We start from the raw sequence: 25,255 nt of genomic DNA on the forward strand, positions 1-25,255 counted from the left end.
CAAGTTTTGGTGCTATCTGCGTAGTAACATTTCCTTCTCTAGTAGTGAAGGTCATAACAAATGTCTAATAAATAAATTGTATTTTCCCATATGAAGCAAAAAAAAATAATCTAAGTTCTTCCCAATTTGTTTCATCTTGATCTACTTCTCCAACCCATTCTTGCAATTTTGTCAGAGCAGTAACATGAAGGAACATGATTATGTCACCCCAGCAACAATCGGAGCCGTAAGAGCTATTACTGCCAGAGAAGGTAACAAAAAATATGCCTAAAACTTCCACTGCAGTACGTCAGCTGTCATATCCAGAAGTTTGCTGCTTTACTACAACAGTCCTTGAGAACAATTTTTCAAGTTGTTTTTGATGTGTTTATTGTCTGACTTGATTGTTACATTAAATTAACACACACAATGGCTTTGTTAGTGTTACAGGGAACAAACTTGTCCAAGGAGGTTCCAATCCAAAATACATTGACAGCTTGTAAGCCTTGGTTCTGCGGAAAGATGAACGCTCATCAGAATGCATTCAGAATGAGGAAAAGCCCCCCACAGGTTTTTTCATTTTACACATAGCTAAATACTCTGCGTGCTAAGCATCCTCATCATCAAGCTTTTCTCTCTCTAATCTCCCTTCAAAAGCAGGTCAGATTATAACATTCGTTTTTAACGTTTACTTACCAATATGCATTTTTCAGTAAACTGCTAGCATGCAAAGTATTTGCTTTTACATTATGTAACAATGCATTCCATTTAAATTATTAACACTCCCCCACCTTCAGTTCACTATTTCCTTTCTACCGTCTTTCATTTGTACTGAATAACAGATGATTTTACCTGTACCTTTTGCTTCAAAGCATCATGCTTGCAACACGCAGCTCAAACAAAAAAAAAAAAAAAAGGCAAAAAGTTAACTGCCAAAAGAATTTAAAAAACAAGTAAAACCCAGTGATTTATTAAATTGCAGACTGTTCGAACCCCCACAATTTTTTTATGCCAAGAAACAAATATCTGGTTCAGCAGGCAACCAACAGAGTGCAAATGACTCAGATGGCTGGATAAGATACACAGAATTATTCTGAGTAAAATTTCAAGAATAGATATGTCTCTTACATGCAAGATTCAGGAAAGATACAAATCCTCTAAGAAAGGGAATATGCCTACTCTCACACACATTTCTATGAATGGAATGAATTTTTAAAGACTGGTGTGCTTTCTTATTATAATAAAGATGAACAATGAGAAGCAAGTCTTTTCCTCTCCAATATTTCACACATATACTGCAAGATATGCAGAAAAAACCACCAAGAACTACTTCAAACATAACTCAAATGCAGTTCATTTTTATAGCTCTATGGAGAGATTTCTTCTCTTTGCTGTAAAGACGAGGATAAACTTTCCATTGTACTTGTTTTAAAGAAAAAGCTAGGAGTAATTAGAAAAATGAACTACAGTCTTGTAACATAAAAGCTGTTTCCACAACAGTCTCATTCATATCAATCTGCATATTTCAGCCATAAAAGTATCTTTTTGTATTTTTGGACAATACACCACATTTTACTTCAGCTGAACAAAAATCTCTTCTTTTTCTCTTGGTGACAGCAGAGTTACTGACATAGGCAGTCACAGAACAGCATCACCTCACTTGGTTAAAGAAACAATATTTATAGATGGAATTATCTTCCAGGCATTAGTATTACAGAAAAGAGTTAAGGTAACAATATGGAAAATTGTTTATTCCCTATACTGGAAAATAAAGAGAATTCAGAGATGCAACTGTCATTGCCTACAACTTTATAAACTAATGTCCTGACACATGAAAGAATTAGTACACATTTCTAAAAAGTTAAGAAAACCCCATAAAATACTATCAAATAGCAGCAACCCATGCTATATACTGTCAAGTTTTCCTCACTTCTCTTTGCTTTTCCCCAAACTTAGGTGAAAAATCGAAAAGTAACTGATTTTATCCCCATTTTGTCAATTTACGTAATCTAAAAGCTACTGCCTTTTGCAACTTTTCTGGTTGGGGTTTTGTTTTTTTGTTTTTGGTTTTTTTTTTTTTTTCTTTTGCTGCTAAACCATAACTACAATTGGATATCAGCTCAGATTAATACTGGGTCCTCTTACAAGTGGGCCAAAATCAACCATAAGAGCTTTCAAACAAACTGCAACCTTCTCTACTAATTCACAGAAATGGTCCCACTGCTTTTGCAGGATTTGCGATGAAATTATACACCTGAATTACAAGGGCAACGTAATGCTCTTTGGCTTTGTACCTCATCTTTCACAGGATCTTCTAAGCACTCTTCAGTTACCCACAATGCTCGAGTATCAGCATAAAATTTCCAGCAGAGATTTAAAAATTCAGTTTTCTAATCTCTGCCACTGCTGAATTTAACTTGCAGTCCCTCAGCTGAGGCAATGTAGCTTCTCTCATAACCTTGGAAGGTGTATGAATCTTTCAGTTCTACCAACCAGCACTGGTGTCCTGAAGCAAGGTACTCTAAACTGTCAGTAAGAAAATATTTAAACATTTAAGAAATTAGCTAGATGGTTTATACGTGATTAGCAAGTACCATCCCGATGGCTTCAGAGTGACATATACTTGTGTTGTTACGCTATTCAATTATGATTTTGCACACCTACACAAATATCCAAATGTAATTTTTTACCTATATAAATAGTCAAGTGACGCTCTAAGTTCAATTTCAAATTGCTTTTCTGCCACTGGCAACGGGGGCAGTGATAAGAACACACCCCTGCACCCTGAAACTACTTTGTATCTATGTTCTGCATATGCATCTGCTCACTAAGTGAAGTTTTCAATTGGTTTGATTTTTGAGGAAATAAGAGTGCGTGCATGTGTGTGTGTCTCTGTGTGTGAACAACCAGAAAACAAACCCCAGTCTGTAAGGAGGCCCATTTTATTGTTTGTGATACAGTTGACTTGAAGGACAGTTCACATTTCCTTTTTCTGAACAAAGTTCTGACATGAGGCCCCAGAATACTCAAATCTAAGTGATTTGAAGTTCCCCGTTAGCTGTTGTAATTAAAACTGACATTAAGCACAGAAATTGTGTAATACAATATAAAGACTAGCATAAGAATACTAATCTTCAATAAACCACTAAATTGATTTTACAGGAAACAGTCAATAAAGTATTTATACTAAGCTATTTTTAATATTATGAAATGGAGACAAGGAAAAGCAACACAACATATTAATAGAAGAGATGTTAACGGATCTCAGTCAGACGAACTATATCAGCACTTCAGCATAGACTAAAATCTACTATTACTTTCAGTGTCTGAAATTAGTTTTGTGATATAATAACACAAAAGGTGACATCTCTTCCCTCCTCTCCATTTTTCTTGACAAACAGTATACCTATATAATCTATGCATATTGAGTTTTGTTACACACAGACTAACATTCTAGGAATAATAGCTACCTAAAACCCAGCTGAGGTATATTAAATATTGAGTTGTTTCAGTCGTTGTAGACCATAAGCCATGCAACCATCACAACAGCAACTCCGAACACTGGCAGCATAATGAGGTTCTTGTATTTTTGCCATGACGATTGTTCAACTTCTACTTCATCCTTTCTTTTTTTATTCTTTCTTCGCCCTTTTAATCTGTTTTCAAAAGCTTCCAGTTCAGCCTAGATGAAGAAAACCAGACGCACTTGACATTTATGTCAGAATTAAAAACCAAGAAAACTTGCAGATTTTAAATAACATTCCCCAAACCCATTTTATAAAAATAAGTGGCAGCCAGCGGAAGTTATGCATCTCTTGCAGATGAGGTGGTAGCGCTATATCCCATGGTTACAAAGCACTGCTTCCAACTATTAAACCATTGTTTAGTTTCCTATAAAAAACATTGCCAGTAACACAACCAACATTAGATTTTTAACTCAGCCTGAATACGTTAAGCCAAAATGATATTTTTATTGCCATTATGTTAAAAATAATTATTTTTCCTATTAAAGAAAAGCACTTGTATTTAAACTATTACAATAATGTATATAAGAGCATACACTGAAATCTTCAAAGACCTCTTCCCCCGTAATAAGGATGTGCTCTCTGCTAAAAATAAACAAAGCCATAATCTATCGTCTTTCCCCCAATTCTTTATATTTTGCACACTCAGCTAAATTTTAGATTAATAGCTATCATCATAGATATGCACAAAAAATTTCCATTTGTTAAGTGTTGTAACTTAATACTTAGTCACTCATACATAGACCACAGTAGGTATATAGCATCCTTCAAAAGAAAGCACACGCCCTTAATCCCAAATATGAAGAAAAGCGACTGGAAAAATAAGAATGCCAAGCTCCCATCCAGAACACCAGTTTCAGGGCGATGCCTGGAATGAACAGCAGGATCCTCTGATCCCTGTTCCTCATCCCCCTCCACATCCTTTTAAAAGGTTATCAAGGTACAGACAAAACTTATTTTAGGGTACAAAGCTGAAATAAAACTGGAATTCGGCAGCTTGGAACAAAGAGTGTGAGACTGGGATGAGGTTCCAACAAGAGGCCATCTAATTGACTGGAAAATCAGAAAAGATGCTTTAAAGAAGATTTGAGATAGACTAAAACCAAAGTCCAACGATTATCTGGATTTTTGGGTAGAGATGTCAGCTACCAGAGACAGCATGGGACAAGGAGCTAGGGAGCAGAAAGACTAGGTGAAATGAAAGAGAGTGGAGAGATGGGAGCAGCAGAGCACAGCAAGCTGGGACTGCCTCTGCAACAGGCACAAGATTGAGCTGAAGCAGCGGAAAAGTGGAGAGTGAACAGAGACGAAGCCTGGCCATGAGAGGAAATAAATCTACATGACTACTACTGCAGTGCTGCCAGGAAGAGAGGGACTAAGACAATAAGGTAGGTGCATTAAAGAAACAATAATAAGACTGTTTTGGGAAATGGGCAGAGTAGTCCAGTAAATATAATTTTCCTTTGGAACTGAAAATTGCCTGATGTCTGGTTTTCCTCCACTGACAAGCAAACATTTGTCAGTTTCACAAAGTGGATCTCACTTCCCTTCTTGTGCCAGATACCACTGTTCACGGGAGAAAGGGACCCGTTTTGATGTCTATTCCTTTGTACTTAATAAAGGCAGAAATTGTTGGCACTTCTCTGACAATATGGGAGAAAAGTTCAGATAAAGTTCCACAGCCAGCTATTTGAAACAAGATTACTTTCAACTACCTAATCCTCCTTTAGAAAAGCAAAGTATTTTAATGAAACGTTTTTTCAAAATCCAAAATCTGGAGGCAAGTACAGAGTTCTCTTCAAGGTTTTATAGATAACATGGCAGTATTTCCTTTTACACAGACACTTAAAGAAAATGTAGGGTTATTATATACTTGTGATCTCTAAGTTTTGAAAGCAGAGTGCTTCATGAATTGCAGTAATCTGAATTAAAATACAGGGCTCCAACAATTATGTAACAGATACTGAATTGCTTTCCCAGTGATCTTTATAAAACCCCAGCTAAAAATAAATACATCATAAAAAAACCAAAACACAGAATGAAAAAAGGTTCGTGGGCACAGAATGAGAAAGAAGCCATCACTATCCTTGAAAAGCTACCTACGGATTTTATGTAACTGTCATCATTCCCAAAGTGTCACCTCAATGATTTCTGAACAATAAAGTACTGGTTGTGCCCAGTTTTCAAACTACCTTAATTTTTCAAGCTAAACAAGCTCAAGCTTTCCAATTAGAGTAGAACTTAACTTATTTGTGTATACGCAAATGAAAAGTAAACCAAAATGCATTTATTTAAACTGCATACTCAAAATAATTTGATGCCAGATGATGATGAGTTAACTGTTGCTCAGGTACTGGATTTTGCTCCTTCATGTGTTATTCTCTATACTTTCCCTGCAGCAAAAGTAGCAGCAGCTCCATGGGAAAATGTAGCTAAATGAACACAAGTAGCAGGGGCTATACAGACACAAAGTGTGTATCCTGAAATTGCAGGTCTTGTATTTTACAGGGGAGTGGCAGGCACGCTTGACTTTTGTAACTTCTAAAGAGCTGTTCAAAAAAAAATTCTTTCTAAGAAAAAAAGGAAATGAAATCTTTCATACAACTCTCAAACTACAACTCAAATTTGAGACCTCAACGTTCAGTACTTAAACTCTTGATTATTACCAATTAGCTAAAAAATGTAACCAAATCTTTTACACCAGAGTGGGATAGAAAGAGAGCTTGGTCCGAATCATTAAATAATCAAAGCACTGATCTTTTTTCCACCTCTGGCAATTGGGAAAACCCTGGGCTCACAGGGTGCCTCTGAGTTAGAAGCAGAGAGGAAGTTTGGCTGCTAGGACCACGACAAGAAGCCTAACCAAGCCATTTCCCTTCCACTAAGAAACAAGTAATCCCATCTGCAAATGATATTAGCAGAAGCTGCTACCAGATATAGCAAATACCAAAATACAAATGCACAGGCTTGCCAGAGAACTAATTTGTATATAACATATTTAATGAAGTATTAATCAAAACAGGTCTCAAGAAGCTGAACAGATGAGCTGTCTATATAAAAAGCACTAATGAGATCAGGAAGGCAGTCCAAGATGCAAACTTTTGTCAGAAGGGAGTATACTCAACAAATATATACTCTTAATGTGACCTGACACCCTACAATAGTGATGTCCTCCAAACTGCACCACCAGATGGCAGATTATGAGATCAAACCAGAAGGGAATCAATTTTACATAAAAGGCTGCAGTAGCTGAGGTTAGTGCTTGTGTGCAAAATCTAAAGCCTGTTTATTAGTTACTGTTGTCCTACTGTTTACTATTGTGCTATGTAAGTGCCCACTCTTAATTAACCTTTTGGTAGGCTTGGTTATGTATAGATGAAGTTTTCTATCCCTGAACAGAAGCTGCATCCATCACAAAACACGTACACAGAAGCAGTTGCCATATATTGCACCAGGGTACTGGCTGGACTGTGAGACTTCAGCGAATGTAGAAGTAGAAAGCAACGGTGGCATGACTGCAGAGAGAAATCACTGCTGAAGAATCAAGCTAAAATTAATGTTGCACACTGTGCTGGTGGAGTGAATCCGCTAGAGTTTCAGAACAACCTCATTACCAAGACTTTACAAACGGGACTATTAAGTGATTTTGAGGCAGCAACCATTAGTAACTGGGATGCCTTCTGGAATGCATGAACACACTACTGGTGCAATACAAACACCAGCAACTTTGAATTTCTAGTGCTAGAATTGTAAGCGTGTTCTTTACAGGTGTAAATATCCATTACTGCACTTCAATACTTAGCTTGTAGTTATCAGTTACAGATTACCTCCACCTAACAAAATGGTTCAGACATCTCTATGCAAGCAACACTTCCTGACCTACGTCCCAGAACTAACATTTCCAAGGTCAACTTAAGAGAACAATAATTAGATGAGCTGTCTATGAGTTGTACGAGGGAATATGTGATCAGTACTGTACACAGCTGAGGCACGAATGTAACAATACACAATGAAGATGTTCACAAAACAGTGCCTCGTCCCCTGGACAACAGGTACATAACTGCATGCTTCTCCTGCACAATGAGCTGACAGCACTCCCCTTTGAAAAACAAAAGCAGGCCTTGCTAGGGCATTGATTCACAGATGTAGTGCTTTACAAGAAGTCTCTAGGCAATTAATCAAAGCATGCATAACAGAAGTTGTGACCCATAGAGAAATTGTCTATCCTATTGAGACTGGGAAAATGGTAAAAGAGGACTGGGTCTGTGGAGTAAGCCTCCTGTGTCTCCCAAGCAGAGCCAGTGCTCTTCGATAAAAACAGCGTGACATGCAGGTGAAGACACAAGCACAACCCAATACATAACTGTTGTGATAATGGAGTAAAAGGAGAGTCGGAAAGCACATGATAGACTCAGAATATGATTTGGCATCCAACGCTCAGGCGCAGGCATATACATACATGAACTGGTTGGAAGGAGTGCACTAAGGCTGTAGCCCCCAGATGAAAAACCTGCCCTAGCCATTACCACCAACCAAGCTTACAGTTATTGCCTGAAATATGATTAGTATTAGTGTCTCCAGGCAGCTGGCACAGAAGCTTCTTGGATTACAATGCCGAAAACATACGCTCACCAACAAGAGCAATTACAGGAAATACATGTTCTTCCAAGCTTGGCCCAATATTTAAATCTCTAAGGAGGCCATTCAGCAATTATGTGGGGTTTACACATTACAAAGTGTTCAATTAAAATAAGAGTACTCAGCATTTAAAAAATAAACCACACTAATCTTACATTACTATGATTGTGTATAAACTGGTTAATTATTGTTTTGCATAAAATTATGAAAATTGTTTAGGAAAATGTGGGCTTTTAACCATCATAAAACATTCACAGCATACATCTTAGAGCAAGGTAACAGCAGACAGGAATGACTGTGCATTAGTTCCATGTAAATTAAATGATCTACTAACAAGAACAAGGTGGGGAGGAAGCAGGTGAGGAAGAAAGGCTGATACCTGTTGTCTTCGTTTCTCTTCTTCAATAGCAGCTTTGGCTTCTGCCTCTTTTATCTGTACAGACATACAAAGTGATAAGTAACTGTTGTGAACAGCAGCTAAACCTGTTTTCTTATAGAGTCATAATTACTCCTATAGAACGGTTCTCAGCTAAAGTGAACAAAGCCTCCATCAAGTGAGCTCTTAGTTTTATTGAGATGACAAAATATCCTCAGAAATAGCTGCAATGGAACGTATAATGGATGCTACAAGGTTATAAATCGAACTTCTGACTTCAACTTGGCAAGCTCAACCAGAAATATAAAACCTAAAAAGAATAGTTTGTTCACAAACCACCAGGAAAATTCCTAAAGACAGTTATTCTAAGTTTCCGACAACTTTATCCTCAAACTCAGTACACTTTACACATAAAGGTAATGCCTGTATGTAATTTACACACGTTTCATTCTGAGCACTTTAAATATTCCCGACTACTACAGCAAAAGGAAACCTCTACATTTGTACAGAATACAGCATACATTGGATAATGCATAACCAAACTGCTTTAAAGCTCTTGGTGTAATGCAAACCAAATGTAATTAAAAAAGCTCCACCATCAGAAAGTCATATGAAAAGAAGTCACACAAGTTACAATTAATAATTCTATATTAATGTTTTGTAGTGTTCAAGAAAGCAAATTAAATGGTAGAAATTATCAAGAAAAGAATGGCAGAGACAGGAATGCCAGTATGTGAACACATGACACTTGAATCTTTGCTCCTACATTCAGTTTTGGTCCTGCAGTAACAAGAGAATGTAAAGCCTGAACATGTACAAAAGACAATAGGATGGAGTGGCTTCCATCTAAAGAGATGCATCATTAGGATTCATTAGGTGACTACCAGGGCACAAAATCCTAAAGACCGTGAAGATATCAAATAGGGACAAAACATCAATAATTTTTTCATAATACAAAAACAAAGGCAAAAATGAAATTACCAGGAGGCTGGTTAATAACAGCAGGAATACTGTGTGGGAGCATTTGGCTAAATCTAGAAATTCAGTACTACAGGACATTTATAGATGCCAAAAGTTTATGTTGACTGAAAAACAATTAGGCATGCTAACAGGAGATAAATCCAAAGACCATTAAACACCAAGACACTAGCTCAATCTCTAAAATTCCCATAGCCAGAGATCACTATGTTAATAGCAGTAACAGGAAGAGCAGAGCACACTGGGGAAGTATGTGTGTCTGCTTTCTTGTATACATCTCTTGGACCATTAGCATTGCAGCCACTGAATCATCAGACCTTAGAAAAGTTCAATGTAAAAATCTCTAACTTTAAATGAAAAACAGTCTTGGTAGTACTAACTGGATGATTTGCATACTAACAGTGACAATTACTGAACATGGTTTGCGCAGGTGAAACATGTTCCAAACAATTTGCTATTCAAGAGCTTTTGATGACTAAGGATAAAGCACAGTAGCCCACGCTAGTAGCTCAAACACTAGCTCAAACAGGGTGCACCGAGGACAGGGTGAATAGAACAGTCCTATTTGCAGGTTTTCAGATCAATTTTTAAAATTGCTAAACCATGTATCAGATAAAAGCATTACTGAGAATTTCATTAATTAATTAATTCTCAATGACACAATGGCAGAGTCTCTCTTTAGAAAAGTGTGTAAGACCTTTTCAGCCACACACATCTGATATTGGAAGTCTGGTGTGGAAAAACACACACAACCAGCCTCCTGGTATTTCACTGCCATCTAACGGCTGAACTTCAGTTCTGAAAGAAAAAGTGACCCACAAATGTGGAAAAAAGCAGAAGAGATTCTTTTTACACTGGTGTAGTCATATTTGTATAAGATACATACATATAATATACATAGGTAGAGGGAAGCTTAACCATCACAGTATGGGAAAAATTTCTAGAACTATTTCTTTAATAACATGTACAGTAAAAGATTCATTCAGTTCCTCAGAAGTGCATACTCATCAGGTGCTCAACATCAAGAGTTTTATTAAGAGTTAACACACTGTTTTTGGAAATTGATGGTTTTGCAACTGTGCAAACTAAATTGTCCTTGTAAATGTCTGCAGTTTTTTATAGGCTTCTTCCAGTCTTGACACATTAAACAGTAATTGAAATTACTGTCAATGGCTAAAAGAAGACAGATTTCAATTAGATATTAGGAATAAATTCTTTACTGTGCGGGTGGTGAGACACTGGAACCGGTTGCCCAGAGCAGCTGTGGGTGCCCCATCCCTGGCAGTGTTCAAGGCCAGGCTGGATGGGGCTCTGAGCAGCCTGGTCTAGTGGAAGGTGTCCCTGCCCATGGCAGGGGGGTTGGAACTACATGATCTTTAAGGTCCCTTCCGACCCAAAGCATTCTGCAATTCTCTAATAACGTGCATATAATAGGAGATCATTCTAGTACGTCATTAACAAGTCAACACAGGATACAAAAAGGTGCCCGAAAAGAATTTAAACAGAACTTTGTAACTTCATATAAAAAACCCCAAACAAATCCATGCTCTTCTGTGAGGAAGGTACACATAGCTAGGTTATGCCACACAGTACATCTGTGGCATTGCTTATAGTAGAAACTTGTAGTCATTTACTCATTACCTTAGGCCACTCCTTCCTGTGGATTACAAAGTCAGTGGTGAGAAACAGGAACTAGTATCTGCTGACACCGCGCTGCTCCACACTGAGACATGCTGTTGTGTCCCAGTTCATGCAGTCTCTCATGAATTCACCTTGCTTTACTGCACTCCATGCGCTATGAACTTAACTTCACACTCTTACTGGAACTGTTTGTTACGGTTGGGATTTTCTAAAGGCATATCCCAAGAGTCTTAGCATTTGACCACCTGCTTGCAAAGTTGCAGGATTTGGTCTATGTGGTACTTGTTAGAACTTGCCAACCAATCCTGAAAAACTGAGCAGAAGCTGACAGAAGTCGGCTTTACCTACTGATTTTTTGGTTTGTACATTTACCACATCTAATACTTAACTAAAAAAGCCTAAGCAAATTATACACCAATTCTTTTCGTTTATGTTTTAGTAAAAGGCTTATAAGAGTGCGGTTGATATTCTGTCTCGGGGGGACAGCATGCAGCAATTTCTTTACTTCATAAAACAGCAGAACTAGAGAGAATTCACATTTAGAGCAGGCTAAAAAGTATACTGTAACTGCTGCAAACTCTCCATTCTTCTGGTACAGGGCAACTGTATGTGTATCTAACAGTGTGACAGCATTACACTCCTTGTGCTGGACAAGTTGAGCATCCAATGGCTACCAGACTTTCACTGGAAAAAGCAGATGTAAATGCCCCGTGAAGTGGCCTTGCCCAAATCCTACAGCACTAATCATCAGCATCACTGATCACTTGTTTTCAGTGGAAGAAGAAAGAAAGTTCTAACAAAAAAAGAGAATAACAGAATATTGTTTTAACATAGCATTTCACCACGTTAATTAATATTGTCTACAAACACTGTAATTCTCCCCACTAAGCCAAATCCAAGTCTGAAAAAGTAGCTGCTATTAAACAGTACACCTGTTTATGTTGTTGCATTTTTTCCTGGTATTGCCTTGAAAAATAATTCTGTGTTCATTTTTTCCTACTTTTCTTGAAGCACTGAGAAGAAATTATAGCTACAACGGATACATTACCTCAGATGCTTTCCGTTTCATTTCCTTGCATAACGCATCACATTCCAGTGAAACTTGGCCATCTTGTATCTTGCTGCACTGTATTTCCTGTTAAGTATAATTTGAGTCTTTTATAATCCCTTCCCTATATTAGTTATGTCTATTTCTTTATAAAAATAATTATAAAACGTTCTTATTTAGTAAAAATTGGTTACCCAGAAAGCAAAGCTAACGATTAAATGTTATTTGAACCTGTAATTACGTACTAACTTGTCCTTTTCTCTTTTTCTTCTTTCTGATAAGCTAAACTGAAAGCAAGAATAAACCAAGTAGCCCAGCTGAAATTCTCCTCTCTTCTCTTTTTTCACTTTCTGCCTAAGAAAAAGTAAGATAACCTTTGAGCTAGCATTCAGAGTCTCAGTAACTTCATGTACATTCTCTTAAGTGGCTGAGATGACAGGGCAAGGTCTGGTCATGGGGGGGGAAAAATTCTCACACTTCTTCCCCTCCTCCCCTTAATATTGAAGAGAAATAAATAAATACATAAATGTGGTTATCTGTAAGCAGACTTCAGTTTGAAGCACTTGTTTTGTACATGTCATCCTTTCTCCTGCTGAACACCCCACCTGCAAGACATTTCTTGGAGAAGCTGAGAACTCTGGGAACTGCAGCCTGATTGGAAGGCTCAGAAGTTAACTGGGTCCAGAAAAATACTTTAAGCACCTTTAATTAAGCCAAATAATGATTTTTTTCATTAAGTCATTATTACTTGCCAAGACTTAACATCAATTGCTGTTCTTCCTCTCATAATACTTCAGTTGTAATAAGCTTCTTACATTACTTTGTCCTTTATCTTTGTTAGAAGGTAAGGATGCTGATGCCTGTACTCGCTTTTAGGTTTGCAGAGAACTGTAATCAATTATTCCAGTTAGGGATTCACAACATCTGTGCTTGTTCCAACTTATGCAATTATAAACTTTCCCAATATCATCAGAAAAACTGATTTTTCTTCTCAAATCACCCCAGCTCATCTGATTATTCTCCCAATGGAGCTACAAAAATTGAAGTGTGCTGGAAGATAAAGCTATTGGTAAGTCAAGCAGCTAACATATTTTAGAACTAACGGGATTTTATATTCTCCAGTGGGTCTTTTGATATTGCAGCCCAGATCTTCAACTGATGTGAACTGTTATAGCTCTGCTAGAGTAATTGGACCTATTCTAATCCACATCAGAGATAATCCGTCCATAGAAGCCTAGGAACGCGCAAAGAAAACACAGTGTTCTCAAAATTGTAACTTAGAAATTTACCTTTTTCAGTCTTTTACAGAGACATCGGAGTTTAACCTTCTGGCTGCAGTTCAGAGGACAGCTACCTGAATGGCAAATCTCTTTACACCGGTGACCGCAGGGCAACTATAAAGAACAAAACACATAAACAAAACTCCTACACGAATAAAAGATTGTAAGATTACAAAGAATGTATGAACTGGTTTTATTTCAGACATAGCAGCTTAACAGAAAACTCATTTCAGCCTACCAATTTTTCCACTTTTTGAAATAGTTGATTATTTTTTTTGCAAAGATTTGCTTGTTATTTACCATATTTAGTTTCCTGCAGAATGATTTATCTTTTATTGACATAGCTTGATTAAGAACCAACTTCTCCTTTTAAGTATTTCAAGAACAGTCATCCACACAGTAATTTATACAGCAATTACCCTAGCTATCTGTATGTTGCGGGAATATAAGTAAAGAAGGTAAAAAGAAACTGAAAGATCAGAGTCGGCCAAAAAAAAAAAAAAAAAAAAAAAGGCAAAAATCAGAAGCAAAAATATCACAAAAGAAATTTTTGCAAGAATCTCCTGAACTATGCAAAAGTCAAATACAGGTCACCACTATTCTTATAACCTCCAAAACAATTTCACAAAAACCTAAATGTCTGCATTTGGCAGATTATCCCATTTCTGCCATCTGAGAAAGAAAAAGACTTGAATTGAGATACTAATTTAAATACGCTGACTGATAGGAATGTATCTGTGCTCCCAGCATTATATTAGATAAAAAAATTACAAGAAGCCAACATTTTTTCGCTTACTGCTAAGAACTTGGCTGAAAATATCCTTTACTCATACACATGCCCATAAGATATCTCCACAACAACAATTTTTTTTCAATTACATAACCCAAACAATATACACAAATACATAACCAAAGGTGGAACCTCAACTAAGACATCTAATCAATTTATTTATAGAGGTAGCTTTAAATTCCCAAACTATTTAAAGTAGCACTGGATAGTGTTCTTTATTAAAAGCCAAATTTCACCTCTTTGCTCTCATCAAGGGATTAACACAACTTGGAAAATGCTCTAAGATAAACAATTTTAAGATACGTTAAAAATTTAAAATCTATACATACTACATCATCCACAAGAGTGAGAATATTATATAAGATAATTATAAGGCTCAGGTGTATACACTTCTTGTTGATTAGCAGATTGGGATTCTCAGAAGTCCATTGGAACTGGCTCAATGTCTGTGAGCTAGTATCATGACACATAGTCACCATTTCAGCACATTTGACCCTAGAAGGACTAGAAGAAACCTCTAGAGTCACGACGTTTAGTCCTGAAGTCCAGTCCACCTAAAGGCAGGCACCTCCTATGATTCCTCTAAGATGGGACAATGCCTTACCACAAAAATAGTCCCCCATTCTACCACTTCACTAAGGAGATTGTTGCAGAAGCTCATTACAAAGTGCATGAGCTTTTCTTTTTACATTCCATCCATTTGTCCTAGCCAGTCTAACCCCCTTAGTTCTTATCCTCATATTGAAATATTTCTCTACTGTCCTTTCATAAAAGGCTGTTTATTCCCATAGTATACCCTTCATCGAATTTCAACCAGCTTAAATCAATGACTCTTGATTACAGTAGTCAGAACTGCATGTAATGCTCCAAATGACATCTCAGCAGGAAGGACTTCATACAATGCCTTAATTGCACTTTATTCTTAATAGAATATCTTCCCCAATACATCTTCAGTTCTTATTTGCATTTCTCTCCAGCTAATCATGTGTGACAATAAGAATTCCTGCTGTTTCCTGGGAGCTTATTATTAGCCATGACATGCATGCTCTTACTTTTTTTTTTGTATCTAATAACATGCCTCAAATACACGTGTTCTGCAGATGCACTTCCTCAATTGTTATGTGCTGACAACACTCCACACATCTTCATCAGAAAATTCCAATGTTTTTTAGTGCCAAGGTCACTAGTGAAAACAATGCAAGGTCAGGTGTCAATCCAGTCCTTGGGAAAACCTCCTTGTTAACATCTCTTGCTCCAACTTTTCATTTAGTTTTGTTGTCAGTTTGGTTTTGTTTTGTTGGGGTTTTTTTGGGGTTTTTTTTTTTTTTGGGGGGGGGTGGTCAGGTAGCTTTTTAAAAAACAATAAAATACAAGCAGTTGTTTCCTTTAGCCTGCTTTTATCCTTGTATTGACACTCTTCTGTATCTGAAATAGATATTCACTAAGTGCCATTGTCTCCTTTGTTCTGCCAAAGCCTTATACAGCAGATCTAATCTATTCACTTTATCGGGGGGTGGGGGGGCAATATAGGTTTGTTCAGACACAACTGATCATCAGTAAATCTCACATTTTGCCTCATTTTGAAAAGGTGAGGGGAGAAACTTGTCTTTAAGCCTTGTACGCTGAGATCAGACTACCAGCCAGAACACGAGTTCTCATGGCTGAGTCTGCTCACTAGCGACCACAATCTTTGCAAAACCAATTTGCTACTGCACAACCTCTATGCAGTAAGAGGGCTCTTCTCCTGGCTCTCTGCCCAAAAGCATCACACACAATAACGCAATTTAGCCTCATCAGCAAATTATCTCATGCTGGCCAGAAGAATCCACTGCTAGAACTACTACTTCCAGCTTAGTCTTCCATACTAATTAGGCACATTTCCATTAAGTGTCAAAGCCCAGTCTTGTAACTGACATATCAGAGCTGCAAATTCAAGACAGGAGCCCTCACCTCAACCTCCAGGTGCTACTGCAATAAAATTCTTACATTACTTATCATTAGAGCAAAATTTGCAAAGCACAGAATCAGGTTTAATCCAATACTGAAACCCAAAATTACACATTTAGTTCTCTGCATAGAGCTACACAGTTCACATCCTCAGGGATGCGGACAAGAATGAAGCTGGCAGTGTAACTTTCTTTTTACTCCTTCCAGTGCAAAACCAACATAAAAAAAAAAAAAAAATCAAGAAAAGCAGTGAAATGGAAAACAACATTTCCCCATCATCTCAGAAAGCAAAAGCAATCCTACTGCTGTTTTGCTGGATAAATAATGCAGCGGGAAAGGATTATTATTTCTTTTTGCTTGTTTTTAAGTGTCCATGCTGAGCCACTTGGCGCTAAAACAGAAAGCATGTGCCCCTTTAGATCTTTTTTTACCATACAAGATCTCTTGTCAAAAGCTCATGGACTAAAGCCTGTTCATTTTGGCCTTTATGTTTGGCATGGCAAGGCCTTTAAAAGAAAGGGATTTAACCCACAGCTCTGAAAACAAAATAAAATCCTACAAGTATTTTCCCCTAGGCAATGTATCTAAATCTTCACATTATCTCTGATGATGATAAAACCCATCAACGTTCATGGAGGCTTAACTGGTCTCCACTGGAAGTTCAGAAATACAACCTGTTAATACACACCTGATAATAAAGAAAACAGCACTTTTGAGCAGCCACTCCAAAAGCTAAGTACAAAAGATAAGTTTATAATTTCCAAACAAAGGGACTAACACTTCAGTTTAAAGGATGGCCCGGCTTCCAGAGATCTCATGAAAACCTCCACTGCTTAAGCCAGACATTGAGAAAAATCCTCTCACTATGGACCAAAGACGTACATTTACTTTTAAAATTAAATTTTTGCAACCCACATACATTTTCAAGGTGTGTTTACAGAATTAAATTTTATTTCCAGAATGCTTAATTAATTTCATTTATTAAAAAAAATATACACATACTCTTAAAATTTATGACATTGTTTTTACTGCACTATGTTAAAATAGGTTTGTCACAACGGAGTCCCATATTTCACAGCAAGAGAATAGCACAGTGCACAGTAAAAGTAAAAAGCATGGTTATTTTGTCAAAAAATACTAATTACACAGAATAAAGTATTAAACCCAGATCCACAAATATGATATGAATACATATGTGGTGAAAACTGATAGACTGTTAAAATGTCTATGTAAGTAAGAATTGTCCCAAAACATCTGCAAACGCGATCATAAGAATTTAATCACCCCTGATTAAAAAAAAGTTAAATTTCCTTCAACAGGATATTTCGTTATTGCTACCCAACAAAAGAGAGCTTTTTAATTGAAGCATCTAATCTAACAGCTGTGTCAATAGCAAAGACTTTGCTTCTCCCTAAAGCAGAAAGGAAATGTGAGCTGTATTGAATAATACCAGAAGTAATTTTTGTAGTTTTATACTGCCATAGCAAAACCAAAGGCATGAAACCTTTCAAGACTTTCCAGTTCGTGTTGATTTTTTCAAGGCACCAGACAATGTAATTGATTTTCATATTCCCCAGATGTACCATGCTACCTGTAATTCAAATACAGTAGCATACTGTCTACCACAATTTCCATTAACCAAAAAGCAAAACATCTCAAAATACTGTATTCTATTGAACCTAAGCTGCACTATGCTAGGCTTGGTGGAGGAACAGTGCACACTGATTTTTAGCCAAAAGCATCTTTACCGAGTTCTGCTAATGACCCAAGGTCAGCTTCTGACATAAAATAAGAAAATTCTCGTAAAACACTAATTTGAAATTTACTTGAGGTTGCCAGGACTACACACAAAACACTTCCAATTTAGTTTTGGGCAGACATATTTGATTTGTAAACTTCAAATGTTCTAAATTCGGCAGTCTTATCCACCTTCTCTTTTGGCCAAGTTTTTTTGAAGTTATTGTCATGAGGACACCTCAATGGGTTTGATCTGTATTTGCTGAGGAGGGGTGGGGGCAGTGGCAGGGTGATGTCTGTTAAGGCAGCTCCTTCAAATTGCGTTTATCAGCGATTCCTTTAAAAGAGAACTATCAGTATAATTTTATTGTGATACAGCTAGCCAATTTTCCCAAAGTTGCAGACAAATATTGTAGTCTTATGGAACAGAAAAAATATCCCTAGCATTGCTCAATATTTAGAGAAACATGAACAATTTTTTTTAGAAAACAAAACAACAAAACCCAAAACCCATACAGTACATACAATGTTACCAGAATAGGATCTGAGGAAGGGAAGATGAACTGTAACACAACAGGCACTAGCTGAACCAGGACTGTACTAACAGCTGTATGTTTCATGAAAGCCAGTAAGAGCTAGAATCACCGGAATGGAAAACCATGCTATTCTTACATCATCGCCCACACTAAAAAGATTCTCTGGATAGCAGAAGCTGTGTAAAAACTTATTTTTCAAGGCAGCTATAGGAACAAAAATTTTAGAGTTAAATAGAAGCTTTATACAACTAAAGTGGACTCCATCATCCTCAGCTTGCTTTCACATCCCACTGAATTAAGTTTAAAAACCCATCATCTGTGAAACAGGACAATTTTGAACTGCAAGCTGGAATTCAGGACCACTACTAGCTAGATTTTAAATCCCAGACTGAGTCTTGGGAATCTGTCCAGAAAAATCACAACAGTTAATCAAAGATGAGATGAAGGGAGGGGAAGAGAGAAATCTTTGAAGAGAATCTGAAGTACAGGAACACATAGTTCATGTTAAAAGATTATAAGCACTCTTGAAAATAAAGAGGAGGAAGTCTTGTAGCAAATACAACCAAAGTAACACAGAGGAAAATGAAAGGACAAAATTAAGAGGTAAATGGACAATGAAATAATATCCAAAAGTGTTCCCCCGCCAGGAAGAGTGCTTTCAGACATCCAGATGAGAAAATTGTGAAAGGCACATTCATTTACAGAAAAAAAAGATATCAGAAAGGCATCTACAAGGGCAAAAACCAGAAGATACAACTAGGCACAGCACAGAGCACAACTTTCCTGTTGGGGTTAACACAGTCTTGTCTGAAAAACAGAGGAACAGAGACTGTTGGGAAACAAGCAGGAATCCTATGAATTTTTGCATTTACTCAAAATAAAAATAAGTTTTGTAACAATGTCAAGGATTCAATTTTGATACTTCTGACACTGGAAAAAATGAAACAAAAGAAAAATTCTGAACCTATGTCAATTAGGTTGAGGCAGAATTCAGAACTACAAGAGACGAGGTAAGACAACAGGAATCTAGAGGACATCATAGGTAAACCAGCCTAAGTGAACAGAGTGGAATCAGGGAAGGAGAATTGATTGAATCAAATTATTTACGAGTGCCAGCTAAATACTACGTAAGACAAAGAAACTCAACTACACAGGGAAAGGCCAAACCAGAACAACTACATAGTAAGTGATTATGAGATAAAATACTTTCTTCAGTACAAGTGCTTATTGCAGGGAAGGAGAATTTCTCAGAAATTCTGGCAAGTTTAGCAGTGGAAACACTTTCCAAAATATTACTGACTATTCCTGTTTTTCCACTTCATAGATTGTCTAACCCTACAGTGTAGTGAAGAAAGGACTGTTACTCTCACAGCAGCTAATGACAACTAAAGAACAAATATACAATAATAAGTAATGCATGGATTTCCAAAAGTACACAAGCAGCACCTAACAGCAGCACTGGGAGGGACCAAGGAAGAAGTCATTCTGCCCACCCCTCATGTCAGTTGTGGATAATACTGCTACAAGACAAATCCTGAAATGTGTCTAAACATCTCTGAGGAAAATTTGCATCTTTTCTTATGAAAAAAGCTCCAACCAGTTCTTCCCCTGCTCCACATGCTTCACTACTCAGAAGTGGTATTTAACGTGAATCTTCCTTACTGATGCCTACATACAATGGCTCATAGTCTAAGCATCATGCAGTGGTATTATTATTCTCTTCTTTACAGCAACGCTTTACATATACCCAGATACAGTAGAAAGATTAACTTGCTTGTCTTCTATTTCACACTATTTAACATGTATTTTATTAACACAGCAGGACATTATTAACTCATCTCACTTAAGTATAACATACTTCCCCACCCCAAATGGTTGCACAGACAGGGATTACTAGACCTGCACTTAGATGAGAACAATCACAACCACAATTCTCAGTATTCTTCCTAATCAAACAGTATCCCATTATTTTGGAGATATAAATTCAAGACCAGATTTTAACCACGTTAGAGGACATACTCTTCCACATTCAACCCCATCTGCATGCTTAAACATTTAAGCCATTAATGCCTTGAAGACAAATCTCTGATCCTTCAATATAACCTCCTAATTTGACAGCAAGACATTAATAACTGTCCTCAGAGTACAGTTCACTAGCGCTTCGCATCTGTCATTTAGCATATTCAAGTAGACTAAGCTGTAGCTTGCTTGGCCTATGATACTGTATCAAAAACCTTGCAAAGAAGTAAAACCTGCAAAACTCCACACATCCATCCAATCCAGTATTTCTTTGTTAATATGGCTTACCTCTTTTGGACACTGATTTTTGCAGGAAATAAGAAGCTCCTTTTCTTTTACATCAGCACACGTCAGTTTTCTGTAAAAGAAAAGATGTATTTGTGATAAATTCCAAATTAAAACCAGCAAAAGTCAATAGAAGTAGGGTATATTTTAAATGTATCTCACTGTAAAGAAAAGTGGGCTCATTGGTCCACATCCTGTGGGACTAATACAAATTTAGACAATTTGAGGTGCTTTAAAGAAAATGTGCAAAAAACACACATGGGTGTAATTAATGTTTTCAGAGCAATATGCAAAGGATAATGCATAAATCCACAAGTCCCACCTTACATTTAGTAAAGCCTAGCTTGCCCTCTATTCACACACACACAGATGACTATACAGAAGTACAAATGGTTACTAAGAAGTTTTCCAATTCAAACAGCTAGAGTTTGAATGACATTAATTGTAAAGACCTTTTACACTAACGACATTAATTCTGATTCTTGTTATAAAAAGCTTCTTTACATACTGCAGAAGAACCACATACAGATCAAACATTATGTAGATTACACATATAGATCAAACATTATGTAGATTACTGTATTTGCATAATTTAAAATATTAATGTATTATAAATCCAGTTCTGCTCATGAGATTCCATGCATTTATGATTTTAGCAGTAATATCGAACAAAACCAATGAAAAAACTTAACCAGAAAACCCCCATTATATTAAAAATTATAACCTTCAAGAGACACTTTATAACTTGCCATAAGAATAGCTCCCATCCCGACATTTCAAATGGTTTCCAGTTAGTAACATTCAAATGAAAAGTTGGGTTCAGGTCTGACACTTACAAGCATTCAATATACAGTATTGATAGTTTGCAGTGACACTTTATTTTAAGCATCTGGAGACATGATGGGCAATCCCCAGGATGACAGGGCAAAACACATCGGTGAGGACAGCCAGATGGACGGGGCTTGGTACACTCCTCTTCACACTGCAAACATTCTGGACCTGCCTAACAAAATAAAACCAAAGTATTAAAGAAAGTGCCAAACAATTGTTTGTTAGATACCATTAACAAGCTTTTATAGAGAAGAAAGAGTTGTGGTGGTTTTGCTAAGGAAATCCAGCTGTTCAGTAAGATATCCCTCAAGCAAAAATAATTATATATGCCTTTACAAGAAAAGCAGAAATGCCAGTCTTTGTCGGTCAAAGAGACAGAGTTCTTTTTGCTTCCTGGGCATAAAAGGACCTTTTAATATTAGTGTTTTGGAAAACTGCCATTAAGCCAGTTAATTCTCTATGGAAAACTGTTAGAAAAAGAAGTGATTTCATATTCAGAACTAATTTTTCCTACCCACCATGTTATCATAAAACTTTAGTCATGACATACTACTCTGTAATACAGGGACAAGGAGGTTTGTTTGCTTCTTTTTAAGAAGCAAACTTTAAGTCATTCCATTTCCATACATGTACAATATTTCATATAAACTTCCAAAAAGTATTAGCTTAGGTATATGCTGGGAGCTGCTAAGGCATTGCTTCTGCTCCACATACTACACAAAGTCTACAACAACTGTAGTGTCATTCTCATTGCAGGTGACACAACTGACAATCAGTACAACATGATGGACATCAGCACAGTAAATTAAACTCCATTTCTACTCATATTCTTACCATAACTCATCCAGAATCCCAGTCTGCAAATACGCACAGACAGATTGACATGGTTTATCAACTAAACCTACACAGCACAGTATTTTAAGGCTTGCTATCACATTCAAATGCTCAGTTTCACAGAAGTCAGTCAGAGTAAAGCCAATTATCCAATAACAAAGCTACACAATGCCTTCCCAAAATAACTAATTCCATCCCAGCATTTCACCTTATGCTACTCAAAATAAGGACATAAGAATTTCAGGTTTTAATACAGTTTCCCCTGATATTCTTCCAATCCCCTTTTCTTCTGCTTCTACAATTGAACAATTTTTGCTGAAGTTTAAAAAGGAACCTTTGTACAATGATTGTTTACAAAACCTAACCTCAAGAATTCACATCTAAAAGACAAGAGCAACTGAAAGCATTTAGAAAACTGTGATATAAAATTTAACAGCAGGTAAAAGCAAACAGCTGACCTTTCTACAACATTTTCTAGCACAACATGCAGAACAAACTTAAATTCCAGACAGAAAATCGCTACTCAGACAAAATCAAGAAATTTAATCAGGACTTTTCTGACTACACCTGCAATTTTGTCTACCAAAACAACAGAACAAAAGCTCTAAAGGTCAAAGCCAACTTGAGTTCATAAAAATTCAAACAAAATTGGAAAATGAAATTTACCCATACTTCACATGTACATAGACTCCTGTTTTCTGAAAATGTGTTGCCTCATTCAAAATGGAGCTAGGAATAATCCTTACACACTCACATTTTAATTGGTTTAACTGAAGCAGTAGGCAGACAGCCTCTGATAGTCATAAATGGAGATGTCAAAACTGTCACTGTTGGTATTTACTGATGTCACCATTACTGCAGGTTACTGTTCCACAAGTTGCTCTAAGAGCTCATACTCCTCAGACAACAGTTTCACAAACACCAATAGAACAATATAGTAACTGCAATATATACAGTTCTTAGATGACAACACCACTTCTAGGACTGGAATCTACAGGGATACGATCCTATTTAAGTTAAAATGTAACATTTATGTTTTGTACCCAACTGAATGCTGGCTCAGTTTTCTAAATGCCCAGAGAGACCATATTGCAATTTTTTCTAAAGTAATGCTTTCAAAGCTTAAAATTCTGTTTGCCTCCAAATCATGACTCTCAAACCACAAGCTACATGCTTTTGACTGTTCAAAACTAGAACAAATTTCAGCTTTGTACTTACTCGTATTTTTGTTTCATATTATCTTCAGCAACTAAAACCTACAGCTTCTTAACCACATAAATGAGTTTCTAGTTGACACTGATAAACAGGAATGTATCAACTCAGTGCTTTAAGAAGTCTTCACATATTCTGAAACATTTCCAGTGCGCTCTCCTACAGATTTCTTACCCTCCTCAACAGATTTACAGCTCTCCTCTGGAAAGAGTTTCCCCAGTCGATTGCAAGTGCATTTGTAGACAGAGATTATCAGCAGTTCACTTGATCTCGACAGTTACAAAGACTGATTTTAACGACTTGTCAAGAAATAAGGTTTTGACGAAAAAGTAACGTATGTCATCCTAAACCAAAAAGGTATAGCATATGCAAAATACATATTATTATCTCAGGTTTTTAGTCTAAAGAAGTATAGATTAGCTACATGTCACAGCATCAATGGGAACAGAGCACGTGCAAGTCTCCCACTGGAACCTGGAATAGATCCTGTGCCTTTCTGTTGCCAATTCTTTATTTTCCAGTTAAAATTGAAGACAATGTATAAAATACACAAATACAAAAGCTAGGAAATAAACCTACCTTCTTTCCATCTGCACTACTGTTCAATTTAGTAACGTGATGACATTCTTTCATACAGGTGTGATTTTGACAATCAAGAAGCCGCCCACAAAACCTTTTACATGAGTAGGGATTTGCAGAGTGACATGGTAATGGAGTAACCTAGAAGTTAAAAATTAATAAATACAAATATGCAGATAATGTATATATACACACATTGCACATGTGTACCGTGATATCTTATCTATCTATATACACCCACTATACATATATACACACACAAAGAGGAACTGCATCATTACAGAGAATGTTTGGTTCTCGAGTATCTTTGTTAAAAGAAGAAAAGCAGTGCAATGTCTATTTGACTTTTTTGTTTAATAGACTTTAGGTTCCCATCCCAATATAACCACACATTTGTTTCACACTGATTATACCAGGTAAAAAAGCCCACTTTTTTAATTAAACAACCTAACTTATGCAAAAGGTGGGTTTTTTTTAAACAGACTATTACATTCTCAAATACTTTAGTGTGATTTATTCCTTCTTTCTGAATTACACTCGTGCCTTGCATTAAAGGTTTCTAAACTGCTTTACAGTTACTGCAGAAGACTGTTATAGTTTGATTTCACAAGCTTAACTGTGTTACGGTCACCATAAACCCAAAACATTTTACAGTTCTGTAGACAGAAAACAACCTGCCAGTCAGAAATTCTATAAAACAAATACTGACTATATCAAATATAACTCCCAGGATTGGGAAGGGGAAGAAAAAATGGCTCTATTGACAGGACTAAGATTTTAATGTCTTATGATATATTTGTGCTTTCTAATTTGAGGTTAACATTCCAGTTAACAGAGCTTTGTAGTACTATTCAGAGCACCTATTTAGAAGCCTTTAATCTTCATTGGTACTGAAACAGTATAAACTTCTAACTTGGTTAACTAGGTTACTTTCCTAAAGTTGAATAGTACAAATCTCTCAACATCACAAGTATTAGAGGAAACTCACTGTTCCCATCTTCCAACCATTATATAATATTCA

The 25,255-nt window shown here is 36.7% G+C and overlaps 1 protein-coding gene across 1 annotated transcript in view; it reads right to left on the reverse strand.

Annotated features, from left to right (window-relative positions):
- Nucleotides 1–2,026: 2,026 nt before the first annotated feature.
- NFXL1 (nuclear transcription factor, X-box binding like 1) overlaps nucleotides 2,027–25,255 on the reverse strand; it is a 48,581-nt gene continuing 25,352 nt past the window's right edge. Inside the window, exons 16-22 of the mRNA XM_055701510.1 lie at nucleotides 24,235–24,375; nucleotides 21,615–21,781; nucleotides 20,782–20,851; nucleotides 13,474–13,578; nucleotides 12,185–12,271; nucleotides 8,521–8,574; nucleotides 2,027–3,661 (exon numbers count right to left, since the gene is read on the reverse strand). Coding sequence (XP_055557485.1) covers nucleotides 3,488–3,661; nucleotides 8,521–8,574; nucleotides 12,185–12,271; nucleotides 13,474–13,578; nucleotides 20,782–20,851; nucleotides 21,615–21,781; nucleotides 24,235–24,375 — 798 coding nt within the window. The 3' untranslated portion in view covers nucleotides 2,027–3,487. The remainder of the gene's footprint in view (nucleotides 3,662–8,520; nucleotides 8,575–12,184; nucleotides 12,272–13,473; nucleotides 13,579–20,781; nucleotides 20,852–21,614; nucleotides 21,782–24,234; nucleotides 24,376–25,255) is intronic.

This window comes from Falco cherrug, chromosome 1, assembly GCF_023634085.1.
Source record: "Falco cherrug isolate bFalChe1 chromosome 1, bFalChe1.pri, whole genome shotgun sequence".
NCBI lineage: Eukaryota > Metazoa > Chordata > Aves > Falconiformes > Falconidae > Falco > Falco cherrug.